The 16,980-nt window shown below is 54.4% G+C and overlaps 1 protein-coding gene across 1 annotated transcript; it reads right to left on the bottom strand.

Annotated features, from left to right (window-relative positions):
* Positions 1–5,422: 5,422 nt before the first annotated feature.
* Positions 5,423–11,746, bottom strand: IRF8 (interferon regulatory factor 8). The gene is made up of 8 exons (XM_009816533.2): positions 11,573–11,746; positions 10,269–10,452; positions 9,140–9,228; positions 8,536–8,647; positions 8,148–8,195; positions 7,142–7,528; positions 6,692–6,807; positions 5,423–5,640 (listed from the first exon to the last, which is right to left on the bottom strand). The coding sequence occupies exons 1-8, from the start codon at positions 11,744–11,746 to the stop codon at positions 5,464–5,466; spliced, it is 1,287 nt and encodes a 428-aa protein (XP_009814835.2). The 3' UTR covers positions 5,423–5,463.
* Positions 11,747–16,980: the final 5,234 nt, after the last annotated feature.

Here is a 16,980-nt window from a genome sequence, read left to right on the forward strand (position 1 = left end):
CAAACAAGGGTGTAAGTCCTTTGAGCTCCACCAAAGACAACTCGAGGTGGGTTGTCCTGCCAGGCTTCCTTCACAAGGCATCCCTGAGGTGTCCTTGGTGTTAAGACCAGCGAAGGGGGTACAAACCCCTTGGAGAGGGAGGTACGAACCCCCATGCAGCTCTCCTGCCTTCCTGAGAGCAGGGAGGAGATGTCCTGCTGCTGGTGACCATGCGAAGGAGGGTGCTTCCCATATTACAACACGTTCATGGGAAGAGCCCAGAGATGCTCGTCGCGGGCAGGCTGCTGTGCTGAAATGGGGCATTGAGCAATCAAACCAGTTGGAAACCCTGGTGTCTAGAAATAAAAAGTGACTGTTTGTTTTCTAACGCCTATAGGGGCCAGTGGGGGCCCACGGCAAGCAGCAGCAGGTTGGAGGAAGCAGCTGTAGCTGGTGTATGTTGTATTCCTGAGCAGTTCAACTGTGAGCTGGGACCTGCGATTGAATTGTTGTTGTCTCCCTGCACAGAGCTCTTGGCCTCCAGAGCTGGAAGGAGATGGCTGCAAAGCTTTTCCTCTTTCTCCAGGATGACATAGGCTAAATCTCAGGAGCTTTAGCTGGACCAAACCTCATCTTCCTTCTTGCCGGTCCAGCAAGGCTGTTCTCCATGCAGGAGATTTGTCAGCAGGTAACTCCTCACACTGTATTTCAAGCGTGTAGAGGGATGGGTAGAAGCTGGTTGCCCTCACAGACACTAAATTCTGCTCCTGAAGCCAAATGCAGTGGTCCATTTTGCATTTGTTGAAGGGCACGTCATGGAGAACTACCTAAGCACCGTAAGGAACAAGACTGACAGTGCTGCAGGATATAACCAGGCTCAATTTCTCCCAAGGAAAATGCTTCCAAGTGGCACAACCGTCTTCCAGTCATGACAAATCTCAGGAGTAAGGTTGGCTTTGAACTCAAGTAACACCCCGAGTCAGCGAGCAAAACATCAGGTGGGGGCTGCAGTGTTTATCAAGTCCTCCGCAGCACCCAGAAATCAAAGTGCTCCAGTGTACACCATGGAGTAGGTGTCTTTATGTTGGAAGACCTTAGAGAGGGGGTCAATAGAAAAATCCCCCACATTGTCTGCCCTGGCCCATATTAGGATGGGGTAAGCACACTGCTGCTTCCCAAACACGCTTGAGGAGAACTTCCTGGAAGGAAAGGTCAGTCTTCCTCCATGGAAACCAAGCTTCTCTCTCCTTCCCATGTGAAAGCTTCACTCTGCTCTTCTGCCTCTGAAGGCAGGAGTTTAGCGCGGGTGTCTCCCAGAAAGTACCTTCACGTGTCCGCAGGGATTGCAGCCCTCTCTGGTGGGAGCAAGGAAGCAAGGAAATATTTCCATATTGGGTGGGAGTTTGATGGCATTACTGCTCCAACTCAAACACACGCTTGAAGTGTAGGAAACCACATTTGGACAAGCAGCAAGCATTTTGGGGAGGACAGCCTTTGAGCTTCTCATTCACACTACCCACAATCCTGCTACACTGGTGAGGATCATTCATTGGAGTGGATGCAGCCTGTGCCACAGATGCTATATGGAGTGGGTACTGCATTCCCAGGATTTGGGGACAGGACGCTCAGCTGGAGAAGACACGGGCCACTGTTTGGACTTGCCAACAGATGAGCCATTGACAAAGAAGAGCTGACACGAGGCACCAAGGTTTCACTTCAGTGAGGCCATAGAGAAGAACCCAAGTGAACAGAAACCAACGAAAGTATTTGAGTCCCCCGTCACCCAAAACCACTAAGACTCGGCGCAGCTGCACCGAGCCGCTCACCGGAGCTGCCGGGGACCAGGCAAGGTGCAGGGATGGGTGGCCAGGATGCAGGCACTGCCTCTGGGTCGGGGCACTCCCGGACACCACCAGCACCAGCTCCCCAGCCGGGGCGGTGATGACGGCAGCGCCGTGCCTGCCTAGCCAAGAGGTTTGGGGGAAAGTATGAGATGTGCAGAAATTCCTCCCGGCCTTTACAAAGGCCACCACGAGTCTGGGCCAGAGAATCCCTTCATGCAATCTGGCACAGTTACCTCGAAACCTGCTCCCCTCTGCCAGAGCATCTGGTCCTTTGTGAGTGAGCATCAGCCTCCGAGGCTTCTCTCGTGTTGGATTTTGGGAGTGGGACAGAGCCAGGAAGTCCAGCTTGGGCCAGGCGTTAGGCACAAACCCAACTGCAGGTCCTACCTGAGTCCTGAGCAAAAAGGGGACCCCCGCCCGCAGTCAGGCACCCCACGCCATTATCCCTCTTGCATCCCACCTCTAGCCATAAGACCCTGTCCCAAAGTTTCCTTCCCAGTCCCTCCACACCCACCAGTTGTCCCCTCTTGGACATGGCTTGGAAGCCGTTCAGGACAGGAGCCGTGCTGCTGGTTTTATGGAGTGAGGCGCAGCACGGTCCCAAACCAAGCTCTGGGCTCTGAGGCACGACGGTAATGCTAAAAATAAACAGCGCAGCCGGGTCCAACAAAAGGTACCTCTGCTCCCCACCACTCTTCCGCGGTCTTGGGGTGGAAATTGAAAGAGCCCTGAATACGTCGCAGGTGGCTCCAGGCAAGCACAAGATGGTGGTTTCTGAGGAAGGACTTGCACCAGGACATCTGGGGAAACCGCAAGTGGTGTTTATGGTGTCCCAGCCTGCAGCCCGTCATGTGTTTCACAAGTGGGCACGTGTTGTTCCAGCGCAGACTGCAGCGGGTGACTTGCTCACACCTCCCCACCTCCGGCTCCCCCCCACCAGGCATCTCACCCATGGAGAGGCGAGCCTTCCTCACATTCCGAGGGAGCACCAAGGACTGGAACGGGATTAAACCCCGAGGGGGACAACTTGATGGTCCTCAGGAGGAGCAGGGAAAGGCTGGGGATGAATGCTGATGGTGCACCTACAAGGTGCAATCCCCACCTCCGTGACCAAGCATCTCGTAAGAGCTTACAGGAGTTGGGGACTCATTGCACTTAGGATCCTAGTGCATCCTCAGAAATCTTGCTCTGCAGCCATGTCCTCTCACAAGCTCCAAAGCCACGTGCCGCAATGCCTGCAAGGGCGCAGGCAGGACTACGAGCATCCCACCAACGTGGTTGGGGCATGGAGAAAACTTAGCTATAGAGTGGGGTGCTCATAGCATAAATATCTTGGGGTGCAGGGCCTCCCTTCTTAATCCTGATGTATAACCACAAAGTTTCAGCTGGGTCTCCCATCTCAGAGCACTTTTTGGGTGCTGTAAGTTGTGTGTTGTCCACTGTGCACCCACAGCTCTTCGGGACAGAGGCTGTAACTGCTTAACCTGGAGGGGTGCAGCAGGGTCAGCTTCAAGTCCCGCGAGAGCTGAATGCTTAATTTTTTGAGGGAGGCTTCTTTAGGAGGGCTGAGTTGCTCACCCCAAAATAGCTAGCAATCCTACGGACAGAAGAACCTCCTGGCAGAGGTGAGCTGTGCTCAAGTCACCCCATGTCAGGGTCCTCATGTCTTAACTGTGCCCTGACCACTCGCTCATGCTTGGGAAGGTCTCCATCATGAATAGAAAAAGGCAGAGCAACAAAAAAAGGGGCTGATCTGCTTTGATACCCAAGCAGGGAAGACAGCTTTGCATCCATCTCCTAAGAAAACCCAGCCTCCAGCTGCTTGGATCTCCAAGCATCCCCTTCACAAGGGCCTACACCCCTCCGGTACCTTGGGTACCAGGGTCACCCCATGAAGACTGGTGCTTCCCTGCCTGCAGCCCTTGGCAGAGCTGACCCAGAGCACATGGGGAAGGAGCTGGAGGCATTTGTCCTTCACAGGGGGCAAGGTGACAGATCAAACATGGTCTCCACACTCTTCCAGAACATCTTAAGGTGCTGCCCCAAACACAGGCTTGAAGGGAAGGCAGATGAGGGTGCAGATGCTCAGCCTCCGCTGCTGCAACACAGACTTCATTTGACCAAAGCAGATGCTCCCTTTTTCCCCCCCACTCAGTTCTCCCCAAACACTACCCACCTTCACTAGATAGCCCCACGAGAAAGATGTGTGAAGGCTCCACAAGGCAATAGTGTGGAGAGAACAGGAATATGGCTTTGAGCAGGACCATCAACACCTGCCCCCCATCCCATGACCTTGGAGCATCACAGCCCAGGTCAGAGAGCTGAGGGGACCCAGGTCAGTGCAGTGGCAGAGGGGCAGGGACCCATCTTCATGCTCCCTGGAATGAACACCCTGTGAGCGACACCCTTTTCCTCCCTCCATTGCACAACACATTTTGGCTCATCCCTCTCCTACCCCAGAGATGAAACCAGGCAGTTACAGAGCAGGAGGGAGGTGACAACAGAGGCTTAACGCACCCCACCGCAGGGAAAAGGGAGGCAGGAGTGAGACAGATGACAAGGCTCTCCCCAGAGTTACAACACCCCACTCATTGCAACCAAAAACCACATTGCAAGAGATATACAAAATATAGCACTTTAATTGCAGTAAGATAAAAAAATTACAAAAAAATTTAATAAACCTCAGGCATAAAATAAATAGGCAGCTTAGTAGCACGCACACACGTGTGGTCCTGGTTGTGTCAGCTGCACAGCACAAGCCCCATGCCCAAGCAGCTCCTCAGTGCTGGGTGCACACACAGAGCGTGTTAATGAGGATTTACACATGGATGCCGCTGCCTGGTCACGCTTGGGAAGAGACCGACACATGCATTCGGGAGGGTGAAGCCAGCCTACTCACACTATGCTGCAATCTTTAAAATCAAAAACATTATATATTTATATAAACTCTGTCTCTAGTTAGGAAAAATTAAGATTCCCAAGTTCTTACATTCAACATTTACATATATAATCTCTGCATTGGTTTCCAAGTTTCAAAATACTTTGGTAGATAGACATATAAACTTTATAGCAAAAAATAAACAAGATTTTGAGAAGGTTCTCCTTGGAAGGCATACCCTATCCTCCATCAGCAGGACTCTTTAGCAAAAAAACCCCAGATTTCTGAAAATAATTTCCTATATTTGAGCATTTTAAGGCTTTTCCAAGAGTAACCTCCTACCAAATCGCTATTCTCAGCAAGGTCCAAGTTGCAGACCACTGGGGCAGGTCATTACAGCTGTTGATTTTGGGTTCTGCTTGACTGGCCATGAACAAAGGCAACACAAAGCACTCCCAGCCCTCACCTTCCCAGACAGCTCAGACGCTCCCTCCTCCCCCTGCCATTAGCTATAGACAACAGTACCAGGACTACCCTGCTTGGTACAAGTCATTTTTAACCAGTAAAGTGTCTGCAGGACAGACACTGAGCATCCCACTTACTTTCTCATGGCAATTTTTACTGCTGTATTTATACAAACTCTGGACTGGAAACAGCAAAGAACAAAAACCAACTTTCCAAAAGGGGAATTTAGGCACTAATGGGACCAAATTGGGTCTAGATCAACCCAAACCACCACGCTACGTCCGCAAAGAAGGAGGCTCAGACAGCAATCTGTTGGTTTTCTCTGAAGAGCGGCCGCTGGTGCGTCATACAGATGTCCTGGAAGATCCTGTACACCTGGTCATGCTGCGTCTCATCAGCTATGGGGAGCATGGGGCTGCTGCTGCAGGTTTTTCCAGCCTCCTCCACCACCTGCCTGACACACAGCTGCTCCACCTACACAAAATGAAGAGTCATGAAGACGCTAAATGAAGAGGAACCTCTCTGGGCATCTCCCACTGCTGCCATCCACCCCCACCAGCCGGGTATGGGGTGGAGAGATGCAGCAGAGCAGTTGTGCCAAACAGACCCGGGTGGCCAGGTCCAGCCAGGCCAACAGGTCCAACTTCACAAGCCACCTTGGCACAAGTACCTCCAGGAGAAAAGGAGCAGTCACAAGATCTCCTCTCCCAGCAGAGCTATAGGGAGGCGAGGACAGGCCAGGGGAGGTGGCAAGAAGAGGTGACCAGGTCAGAAAGTTGTGCAGGGAGGTGCAGGACCAGTCTCTGCACTTGTAAAAGTCTCCTCCAGGACCTCAGAGACTCAGTGGGTCTCTGCATCTACCCTTGAGCAAGCAACACCCTCCCTGTGCCCTCCGTGCCATGTCCCTGCTGCTGCAGCCTCGTTGGCCCAAGGTAGTCCCACACTGGGTGCAGGCTCCAGAAACACCCTGTGCATTGCCCCAAGGCTTTGAGATCCCAGAATTGCTTCAGCTTCTCCAGGGAGAAGTTTCTGGCCAGAGCCATGGGGACTGCCCCTCTCATCCCATCCCCTCCTTCACCCTCCCAAGGGTTTCCCTGCCCCACTGCTGTCCACCACAGTTGTTCACCACATCTGGTGGCTGCTCAGCTTGAGGCAGTCCCTTAACTCAACCATTCCAGGGATTTATTCCCCCATTTCCCACAGGAGAGGGCAGAGGTCCCAGTGCCAAGGGGCTGGAAATCTGTCTCTTCCTCCTGTTCCTGTAAGTTTAGAAAAGCTTTTTTTGGGAGCTTTGCTCACAAATGTGATCTACCCAGATCAAGGAGTCTGACAAGCAACAGCCCAGGATGCTGTGGATAAGCCAATACTCACACCACACCTACCACCCAACTAACTCAGGCACCCCAATGGTCTGTGGCTCCAGGAATTAAAGCTAGAGCCCTGCTTGTGGGGGGAAAAAAGGGCAGTATGGTCCAGACAAGGGGGGGAATTCAGCAGCAGAGCTCCAAAGGGCAGCCCTCCGTACCTGGACAAGGATGAGCTTACACCGCAGGGGCACAGCATCTGGGAACTCCTCTCCGAAGCACAGCATGACTCTGCTGTCTGGGAAGCGGCCCTGGTTGTTGTAAAATTGCTGCAGCTCTGCAAGGAGAGGGGAACAGTTGGAAGCTGCCTGCCGCAAGCTGTCAGCCTTTGCTACACAGCGTTGGGATCAAGCATCCTGCCATGGAAGAAAGCTGTGGGCTCAAGAGAAGCCAGCTTTATTGTGCAAAGCCTCCAACTGGAAGGCATTTGTTAAGTGACACAAAACAGGTTATTCCTTCCTAGATCTTGTACCATCAGGTACTCACCCAGAGCACTCGGGTAACCCATCAGTGATGGACAGTGATGACTTCAAGTGCTCCAAAGCAAAGGGCTTCACCCTTTCAACCCCCCTTGAGTAGATGAAGAGAAAGAGGGGAACACTCCTACAAACCTCTGAAAAACAAGTTGGTGTCAAATATCTTCACCACCTCATCCCGGTCCAGTTTGTTGGGCCTATCCTTGTAGACAATGGTGTTCCCACTCCAGAAGACCCTGCCCTGGCACAGCCTCTTGATGAAGATGCCCTGCTTGTTGCTGTGCAGCAGGACACCCCTCTCCAGGTGCCCAAAGAGCTTCCTGGTGATCTGCTTCTGGCGTTCATTCTGGATGGCGTCGGCCGAGGGGAACTGCACGTGCTCCAGGGCATCTGGGGCGTACAGCTTCTCGCCGTGGCTGGAGGGCTGGCTGAGCGAGATCCGGCAGCCCTCGGTGCACGAGGTGGTGATGTGGCCCACCAGCCTCCCGCCGTAGTAGAAGCTGATCACCATCTGGGAGTAACCTGGGAGGGGATGGACACATACACCACCCATCAGGAGAAGACAAACCCTGCCTGCTCTTCACTGCAATGCCCAAACCCCACGAGTGCTGCAAAATTTCCTGGGAGCAAGTCTCACTTGATGGAGGAGACCTCCTACTTACTAGAGGACATCTCCAGCACTCAGCCTGGTAGCAGCACTGATGAGCGAGCAAGAGCTCCCAGTACTGAACCCCTTCCTCCTGCCTTCGCTCCACACTTTCCTTGCTGTGGATAGATCTCCCCACAATAAAGGCAGAGCTGATCCCGGCATCCCAGGGCAGCTCCCCATGCCAGGGCCTTGGCCACAGGCAGGATGCATCCCTGCACAGCATGCCAACCCGGTGGACATGGCATTGTGGGACGTGGTTTAGTGGGCACAGTGGTGTTGGGTTGATGGTTGGGCTTGATCTTACAGGTCTTTTCCAACCTCAGTGATTCTGTGTTACTCAGGAGGGCACAGGACCTCCCAAACCCAGAGCAAAGCCTCCCCCAAGGCAGGGAGCAGAGTCAGAGCTGCCTTCTGCCACCGCACACAAGAGGCTGAGCCCCAGAGAGGGTTTTGATGGCCACAGTCCACCATTGAGCAGGGGAGTTGCTTTACCTGAATGATGCTGCTCGTAGCTGGAGTATCCGTTCATCAGGGGCAACGCTGTGGGCAGAGAAAAAGCTGAGTTGTGCCTGCGTGCCCAGCTCCCCAACCCTCATCCCCTCCCCTCCCCTCCACCAGCCCCCTGGCTTTCTCTCCCAGGCACCTCAGGCTTCCCAGCTCCCGCACAGGAGATGCCAGCAAATATTCCCAGGTGGATTTAATCTTGTGCAATGCACACTCTTGGGTGCCTACTACCAACCCATGTTCATAATTTATAAAGCATTCTTAATAAGGAAGATAATACAACTGTTGTCCATTATCCACTGTTGAACAATAAGTTTTCTGCCCCGGACAAAAAGCTCGGTCCCATTAAACACTGCACACACCATCGGCTACTTACTGGGGCTGGGCTGCTGCACCCACCAGTCAGGTATAGGGGGGTTTCTGCAGGTCTCCTGCGGGGGTGAGGGGCTTCTTTTGATGATCCCCAGGTATTCATCTACACAGGGGGGCTGTGCGAGACCAGACACAGAGATCAGAGAGGGTTTGATCCTTGGGCAGCCGCTGTCCTGCACAGAGACACTTGCAGTGCTCAGAGAAGGTCCAAACAGCCATGCCAACGGGATGCCAAAGAACTTTTTTTGTTAGAAAGAGCAAGTTTGGCATTCCCCAGGCTGTATACTCAGATAACACCCTCAAGTAGTACTGAGCAGAAGCAGCCCAAGGTGACACAGCCGAGAAGGGGATGGAGGCTGTTTCACAGCTCTGTTCCCCCCAGCAAAGGTCTCGCCTGCCCAGATGCAAATCGAACACGCAAGCCATTCATCAGCAACCGTGTCCCAGCACTGACTCACATGAATGAGCTGCAAAACCCGGCATCGCTCGCCAGGCTGATTCCCAAAGCTTTGCAGACTGAATTTTAGTAAGGCGACACTTATCAGGTAACTGCCCCCCATCCATCCACCTCTGGCCAAGGCAAACCTGCAGCCACAGTGAGGGCTTACCTCTTTAATGAGGTCATCGATTGCAGAGGAACTGCAGTCCATCTCCGTGACATCGTTCAGGCTGCTCCCGTTGGCAATGCCCGCTTTGCCTGGAAGGAGAGGCCGGGATACCGTGAGCATACCTACCCCCCTGCCACAGCTCATCTCGCCACTGGATTTTAAGAAACCCTTCGCCCTGTGAAAGTTATGAAACTGAGAACCACAGCACAGCAAAGCCCTGTAACAGCACCTCGGCGGGGGGCGGCTCACAGCCCTCTCCAGCTCCACCCAGAGCTGCTTTTCAGGACCAAAAACCAGTTTCCAACCCATTGTCCCAATGCACGGTGACCAGCAACAAGGCAAATAAAAAATCCAGCTGCTAGCAGAGACAGAGCTAGAGCAGAGGGTCGGGTCTTTTTTTCCTGAGCACCCCAGAGACCAGGGCTGCTTTTGCTGCTTCTTCTTTTTCCGCCAGCCACCCCGAGCACAGTCGTGCTGCCGGTGGGAACCTGCAGTGCCATTTGCATAGCGGCGGCGTGCCCCCCGTGTGAACACGGCTGAGGAGACCGAGATGCTAAGGCAGGTTTCCTGACAGCGAGATATTTTCGCAAGTTTTTTTACTTTTAAAAAAAGGAAAAAGCACACACACACCCCTAACCACAAATAGAGATATACTTAGCGTGACCTGCATCGCAGCGGACATCACAGCAGCAACTACTCTCTGCTAAATTACTGCTACTCTAATCACTGCTGGCAAGAGAGAAGGGATTTATTGCAGCTCCCTGCCATCTGCCCAGGGCAGGCATTGGGAGGACAAGGAGTTGGGGCTCAAGTACCCTGCCAAGGGGGGTAGGATTTTGGATTGGCCCCTGCAACATCCTTACAGGATGGAAGGTCATGCAATGCTGCAGTTATCCCCCCTGTTTCCTAAGCAGCTCTTCAGGGGGGTAGAAAAAAAGCAGAAAAAAGCCTGTCCTTCTTCCTCCCCTCCCTGCCACCGCGGTGGCACTGGGGACATCTTCTGCAAAGCATCACGGCACAGCAGCGTCTGGCCAGGAAGCCACGCTCAGATGTAGGTCAGCAGCAGAAGCCTGTGGTTACTCGCAGGACTGACCTGCGCCCGGGGGTCAGTCCCTTATCGGGCACTCACATTTCTGTTCCTCCTCCGGCACAATCCTGTAGACCTTGTAGGGCTCAGAGATGTCCAGCTGGGACCTATCCGTCACCTCCTCGAAATCAGGGCTTTTGTTCAAGGCGCAGCGCAGTCGTGTCTTCCACGTGGCCGGCTCCGCTTTGTCACCTTCTTTGAACTTGCCTTTGAAAACAGCCCAGGCCTAAAACAAAGCAACAAGAAATCCTCCACGTGAGCTCTGCAAATCCCCTCGACCCCCGAGGCAAAGGAGCTGGTGCTGCAGAGAGCATTTTGTATCTGCAGACACATGCACAGCACGTGGGGACAGGTATCTGAGTGCAGAGCAGCACCACCCCAGCGATGCAGCCGGGCGCAGGAAGGGCTGCAGCACCCAGATTTTAAGAAGCAGAGGTCAAGATCATAATATGTAGTTTTATCTCTGCAATGACAGGTCAGGAGCTGCTGGGAATGTGGGGAATCACTGCTGAAGCAGTGTTCCCAATGACCTGGTACCACCTCAATTAGAAAAATCAAATAAACTTCATTTTCCAGCTCCTAACTAATAAGTGAGAAAAGAAAAGAGAGAAGAGAAAGAGCTGGTTTATTTTTAAGATCAGAACATCATTTGTGCTTTTGATGGGAGAATACATTTTACCACTGAAGGGAGACCGCAAAATACCTATAATGGAGACTAAAATATGTATTCTTTTTCAATTATACATATTTATTTGATAGATATTTATATATTTATGCCATCCTCATAAGTCAGTGCTCCCAAAGCAGCTGCTAACCAGCTGTCACTGCCCTGAAAGTGAACTCACTCACCAGTACAGATATTTGGAAGCAGGGGCAGAGGGAAGGGAATTTCTGGGGAAGAGCCCGACCTTTTTGGTTTGGGATGGAATTTTCCAGGATTTTTTTCCCCCAAAACTGGAAATCCCCCCCTTCAGTGAAAGCCAAAATTTTCTTCCCTCCTGCAAAGTCTTATTTTGGTAAATCCAGCCTTTTATCAAGAATAGCCTAATAAGAAGTTGAGAGCAGGTCAAGAGGAGCACATAAAGCTCCTTCTCCTGTCAGACCAAGATTCAAACGTGCTGAAAACACACCTGAACCTAGCACCAGCATTTGGCAGAGAGGACCAAACACCCCCAAAAGAGCCTGGGAGATCAATTGCAGGGTGAAGCATCTCCTGCATGAGTTAGAGATGCAAAACCCACAGACAGCATGGACATCTCCCACCAGTGGGACTGCAAGCAAGGAGAAAAAACAGCAATGCCGAGCCCAGCAACCACGGAGAAAAGGCATTAACCATCTGTCCCTACCTTGAAAATAGAGGCATCCACCTCCTGGTTGTAGTCCTGCTTCCCAGCGTGTTTCCACGGGATGCGGAACATGGTTTTCTCCTCATTCTCCCAGATGAGCCCAGGGTACAGCTCACTGTCGATCTGCTCGATCAGCCACTGCCGGAGCCGCCGCCCGCTGTTGCGGTCACACATCCTGGATGGATCAAGAGGTCCAAGTCCCATTAGCTCCCCCAGCACCGTCCCACCACAACTGGGGTACAAGGGATCATGCCATGCTCTGGTTTGCCACGTGCACAGCTGGTAGTGGCACTGCCTACAGAGACGAGCAGCTTTCGGTGGCTCTGCAAGTCCCACATGCCAACATCTGTACATTAAAATGCCCGCCTGCTTCTTTTATAGTGAAAAAAATTAAGGCAATTTCCTCTGAATTACTACAAAATCTCCCTCCTGCGCTATCAATCACAGCTCCGCTCAGTGAAACAAACTGACTTGGTGCTCTGCTTACTTTTTTTTGCTGTGGGTTAATTCACATAGAAAGCAGACTGACAGGGATTAAAGCGACCGGCTGTGCTGTCACCTGAGCAAGTGACATTGGGACAGGCCACCCCGGGGCAAACACCCGTTAGTGTCTGCAGGAGACAGGAGCCAAGTGCTGTCCCCAGCTGGTCTTGACACAAGGGTTTGCCCCAGAGGAGACGGCAGCCCCTCTCGCCAGATACTGCCTATTTGGGGAGCAGGCACCAGTCCAGGCAGCACCCGGAGTCATCGCAGGGATGGGGCCGCACAACCAATCCTCTCCAACAGCAGACCAACGTGTGGAAGGAGCGGGGTGAAGTCAAGCCACCCTTGCTGGGAACCTCGGGTCATTTTTAGCTAAAACCGCTGGGTGACTTCACAGAGGACGCAGGAGAAAGCTTTTCCCATGCAGCTAGAAGTAAAGTGCCAGGCTCAACCCTCCCAGCATCCCCCGTCACCTCCACGGCAAGACCCGCAGGGACTTCAGGAGTTGGTGGCCTGGCAGAAGTGACCAGCAGCCCCAGAATCAGCCCTCCAGGACTTTCGGGCTCACAGCTCTCCTCCAAATTTTACCAGACTGCCTCTCCCTCATTGTTTTTTTTATTTACTGCCCCATGGGAACATTTTGAGGAGAAGATGAGGATGCTCCCCACACAGCCTGAGACCTGGCAGTCCCTGCTTTGCCACAGGCTCACACCAGCTCAGTGCCACCAACTTCTGCCCCTTCTCCACTGCTGCGCAGCAGGACACACAGACCTCCCTGGCCATCCGCAGCACAGCCCCTGCTTTTAGGGATGGCAATAGCCAACACCACCAGCCAAAACAATGCCAAGGGTACAGCTCTGGACCCCAGCTGCCCCTCCAGAGCGGGATGCCCCAAAGCACGTGCTCAGCCCCAGAAGGACGGGGTTACACACAGCCTCTCTGTGGGATCCCGCACCAAACTCCTGCGCCCAGGTTACGCCAACACGAAGAGCTGCAGAAACGCTTGCTGAAGTGGGACTCCAACACAACCTGCTTTCTAGAAAGCTCGTTCCCATCACTGGCAGATGCCGGGGCTCTGCTTCCCCTCCACAAAGGGCTGGGCAAGCCCAACTACCACCAGCGACACGAACCAGGGCACATGACGCAGCCAGCTCCACGCCAACCCCACGCCATGAAGAACAAGCAGCCAGACGACTTGGCTGGCAGAGGCAGCGCTGCACCGTCACCCCGCAGCCCACCGCCCTCCCCACCCCAGCTCCGAGCCACCACCACGCAGCTCTCGCCGGCCCCATCCATGCCGGCCCCATCCATGCCGGCCCCATCCATGCCGGCCCCATCCATGCCGGCCCCATCCATGCCGGCCCCATCCATGCCGGCCCCATCGCCGCTCAGCATCAAGCGGGCTCGGCCCTTGCGCCCCCTCACGCACGGGGCCGTGGGTACCGGGCCGGATTCGGCCCGCACCCCCACCCTGGGTGCTCCCAGCACCCCGCAAGCCCCTCGCCCCAGAGCCGTGCAGGCGGCGCAGGGCTTGCGGGGACGCCGCAGCCGCCGGTACCTGCGCTGTGCTCCGCGCCGCTCCACGCCGCTGCCCGCACCGCCCCCTGCGCCCGCCTTTTATAGCGGCCCGGGAGGGCGGGGCCGCCAACGCCCACGGCCCCGCGCCGCCCCGCCAATAGCCAGCCGCACCCCCGCCATGCCAGGCCCGCCCAAGAGAGCCGTCTCTGTCTCCAGCCGACCAATGGGGAGGCGCCCAGTGGGGCGCGGGCGGCCGGCACCGCTTTCTGTGAAGCGCGCGCCTTTCCGAGAAATCAGCTGGTGGGGCGGGGCGGGGGCGGGGCGGGGGCGGGGCGGGGCGGGGCGGGGCGGGGCGGGAGGGTGGGACCCGCCCAGGTGGGTGGTGGGTCTCTCCCGGGCCGGAGCATCCCGGGTGGGGGCCGGTGTCCCGTCCGTCCGCAGCCCCCGGCGGGCCCGTCCCCGGTGCCGCCTCGGTCCATCCCCGGGCTGAGCTCAACCTCCCAAGATCGGTCCATCCCCAGTCCCCAACCAGTGTCTCCAGTCCCAGCTCGGTCCTTCCCCAGTCCCAGACCAGTGTCCCCAGTCCCAGACCAGTGTCCCCAATCCCAGATCAGTCCATCCCCAGTCCCAGATCGGTCCATCCCCAGTCCCAGACCAGTGTCCCCAGTTCCAGGTCTGTCCATCCCCAGTCCCAAACCAGTCTTCCCAGTCCCAGGTCAGTCCATCCCCAGTCCCAGACCAGTGTCCCCAGACCCAGATAGGTCCATCCCCAGTTCCCAGCCACTCTCCCCAGTCCCAGACCAGTCCATCCCCAGGCCCAGACCAGTGTCCCCAGTCCCAGCCCAGTCCATCCCCAGTCCCCAACCAGTCTCCCCAGTCCTAGACCAGTCCATCCCCAGTCCCAGACCAGTCTTCCCAGTCCCAGACCAGTCCATCCCCAGGCCCAGACCAGTCTCCCCAGTCCCAGTTTGGTCCATCCCCAGCCCCAAATCAGTCCATCCCCAGTCCCAGACCAGTCCATCCCCAGTCCCCAACCAGTCTCCCCAGTCCCAGATCAGTCCATCTCCAGCCCCAGACCAGTCTTCCCAGTCCCAGACCAGTCTCCCCAGTCCCAGACCAGTCCATCCCCAGTCCCAGACCAGTCTCCCCAGTCCCATATCAGTCCATCCCCAGTCCCAGTTCGGTCCATCCCCAGTCCCAAACCAGTCTCCCCAGTCCCAGATCAGTCCATCCCCAGTCCCAGACCAGTCTCCCCAGTCTCCCCAGTCCCAGTCCCCCCCCTGGTCCTTCCCCAGCCCCAGTCCAGCCGATCCCTGAGCAGTTTCCAGTTCCCTCCCAGATCAACCGCTGGTGCCGGATCAGGCCCTCTCTTGCCACCCCCAGCCTGGATCGGTGCCCCGGCGGTGCCCAGCAGCCCCAGCCCAGCCCGGACGCACCCAGCCGGGGCCGCTGGCCGTAGCAGAGCGTAAAGGACCATCTGCAGCCTAACTTCAGAGGGGGTTTTTTTGGGATTACCAGATTACACACACATTTCTTGGAAGAAACCCATAATTACTCCCCTGTGGGTAATACAGAGAAATGGGAAATGTATGGAGCTGCACAGATGGTATAATAAAAATAATGATCCAAGGTACACAACCTTTACTGTCATTTCTAATAAATAACGGCTGCAATAGCCCTTGTTTTTAAACACCCGACCGATCCTAATCAGATCCCCCCTGCGAGATTTGGGGAGAGCCCAAAACATCTTTTACAATCAGATATGGTTAAGAGGGTTATTTCTATTTTTTTACCGAGAAATAAGTTAAGATTTGCGGGGGGGGGCTTGCATTGCTGACCCGCACGGACCGACCCTGCCTCCCCGCGCCGGCCGGAGACCCCCCAGTAAAAAATTGTTTCTTTTGTAACAGTTCTGTTAAATTTGGGATATTTTAAAGGGGTTTCGTATAATCAAGCCCCTCCATCCCCTCGTCCCCTCTGGAACCTGACGAGCTGGTGATTAATCGCGACCTTGCTGCCAGCGGGGTGATCCCATCACCTCTGGGCTTCGTTTTGGCTCCACGACTTCACCGGCAGCCTGACAAGGCAAAATCTCCATTCCCTGGGGCGAGGGGCATCCCAGCAAGAGGAGGGAAAAATAAAAAAAAACCCTTTAAAATGGGTTTTTCAGCTGCTCACGGTGCAGAGTGAGATGCCCCGCAGCCCTGACAGCGGCTGGCGAGGGAAAATGCGAAACACACGCTGGGGCAGGCAGCAGGGCCAGGAATTTCTTGCAAACTATTTCCCTGTGTGCGAACAACACCCCGGGGAAGCTCATTCACGCTTCAGCAGAGGGATTTTCCCTGTGCCAGAGGCACTGGGCTTTCGGAAGAGCTGATGTGACGCGGGACAGCTGAGCAGCAAAGCGTGCAGAGCTCTTCGCTATGTAGAAAGAAGTGGAAACGAGCCCGGTTTCACCTGCTTCAGGGCTTGCCTTCCAGCGCCCAGAAGTCCTAAAGCCAACACAGGTCCCACTGATGTAGGCCAGAGTGGAAAAATATATATATTCATCTGGGACACCCCTCAAATTCCGGGGAAATTGGGCTTAGGAGATGCTATTTAGTCAACAGTTGTTGCTGTGATGCCAGGCGTGGGTGATGCTGCAGCTTACGGGGAGCATCCTTTGTGATTCCCAAAATCAGGGAGATTTTTCCAGGGGTAACAGCTGCTTTGGTGCTGCAGTTCCTTGGGAAATGTTTGGATTCCAGGGTGGCTGGTCGTGGGACGGGAAGGGGCACGGCTATCCAGGCTGGCGCAGGTGATGGGACGGCAGCGCTCTGCGGAGGTTATCACACCTACAGCAGATCTAATCTCTGCTTATCACATATCTCCGATGACTTCCTATTGACACCAGAAACCAACCACCTTCTCTTTTTTTCCTGTGCACAAGTTCCATTTTCCTGCTTCCTAAAATGATAACGGAGGCATTAAATACAATATCGACCCGATGTGCTCAACTTCCCTTCAGTCCACTCCATCAACAGCATTTATGGTCCTCGATCTCATTAATTGCTCAGGGCTCTTTCCCACACAGTGTGAGCTGTACGAACCACGACGTACCTCCATGTAGAATAACAGACAGCAAAGAGACCCTTTTTTCAATGTCAAAAGACAGGGAAAAGCCCCCGTAATTTTTCTCCCAGAATCCTATATGTTACAGCTAAACATCAAGTCTTTAAAACTTTTAATTTTGCTAGTGGTTCTCATCAAGACAATAGGAAAGGGGACACAGCAGCGGAGCGGTTGTGTCAGTGCATCCCTCCATTCCCACAGGGAACACCGCAAATCAAGACCAGCCATCCTCATGGTTTTAATCACTCTCCTCTTTATTAGGAGTCGGGCGAGTCACCCCCGGCGCTGTCACACTC

The sequence above is a fragment of the Gavia stellata genome, chromosome 15 (genome assembly GCF_030936135.1).
Source record: "Gavia stellata isolate bGavSte3 chromosome 15, bGavSte3.hap2, whole genome shotgun sequence".
In the NCBI taxonomy this organism is placed as follows: domain Eukaryota; kingdom Metazoa; phylum Chordata; class Aves; order Gaviiformes; family Gaviidae; genus Gavia; species Gavia stellata.

Bases quoted from the DNA above. Each gene is read 5' to 3' on its own strand.
- IRF8 (XM_009816533.2), bottom strand. From the start codon at position 11,746: ATGTGTGACCGCAACAGCGGGCGGCGGCTCCGGCAGTGGCTGATCGAG. The intron at 9,229-10,268 runs GTGAGTGCCCGA...CTCTCCTTCCAG, and splicing joins GCCGGAGGAGGAACAGAAAT to GCAAAGCGGGCATTGCCAAC. The intron at 5,641-6,691 runs GTACGGAGGGCT...CATTTTGTGTAG, and splicing joins GTAAGCTCATCCTTGTCCAG to GTGGAGCAGCTGTGTGTCAG.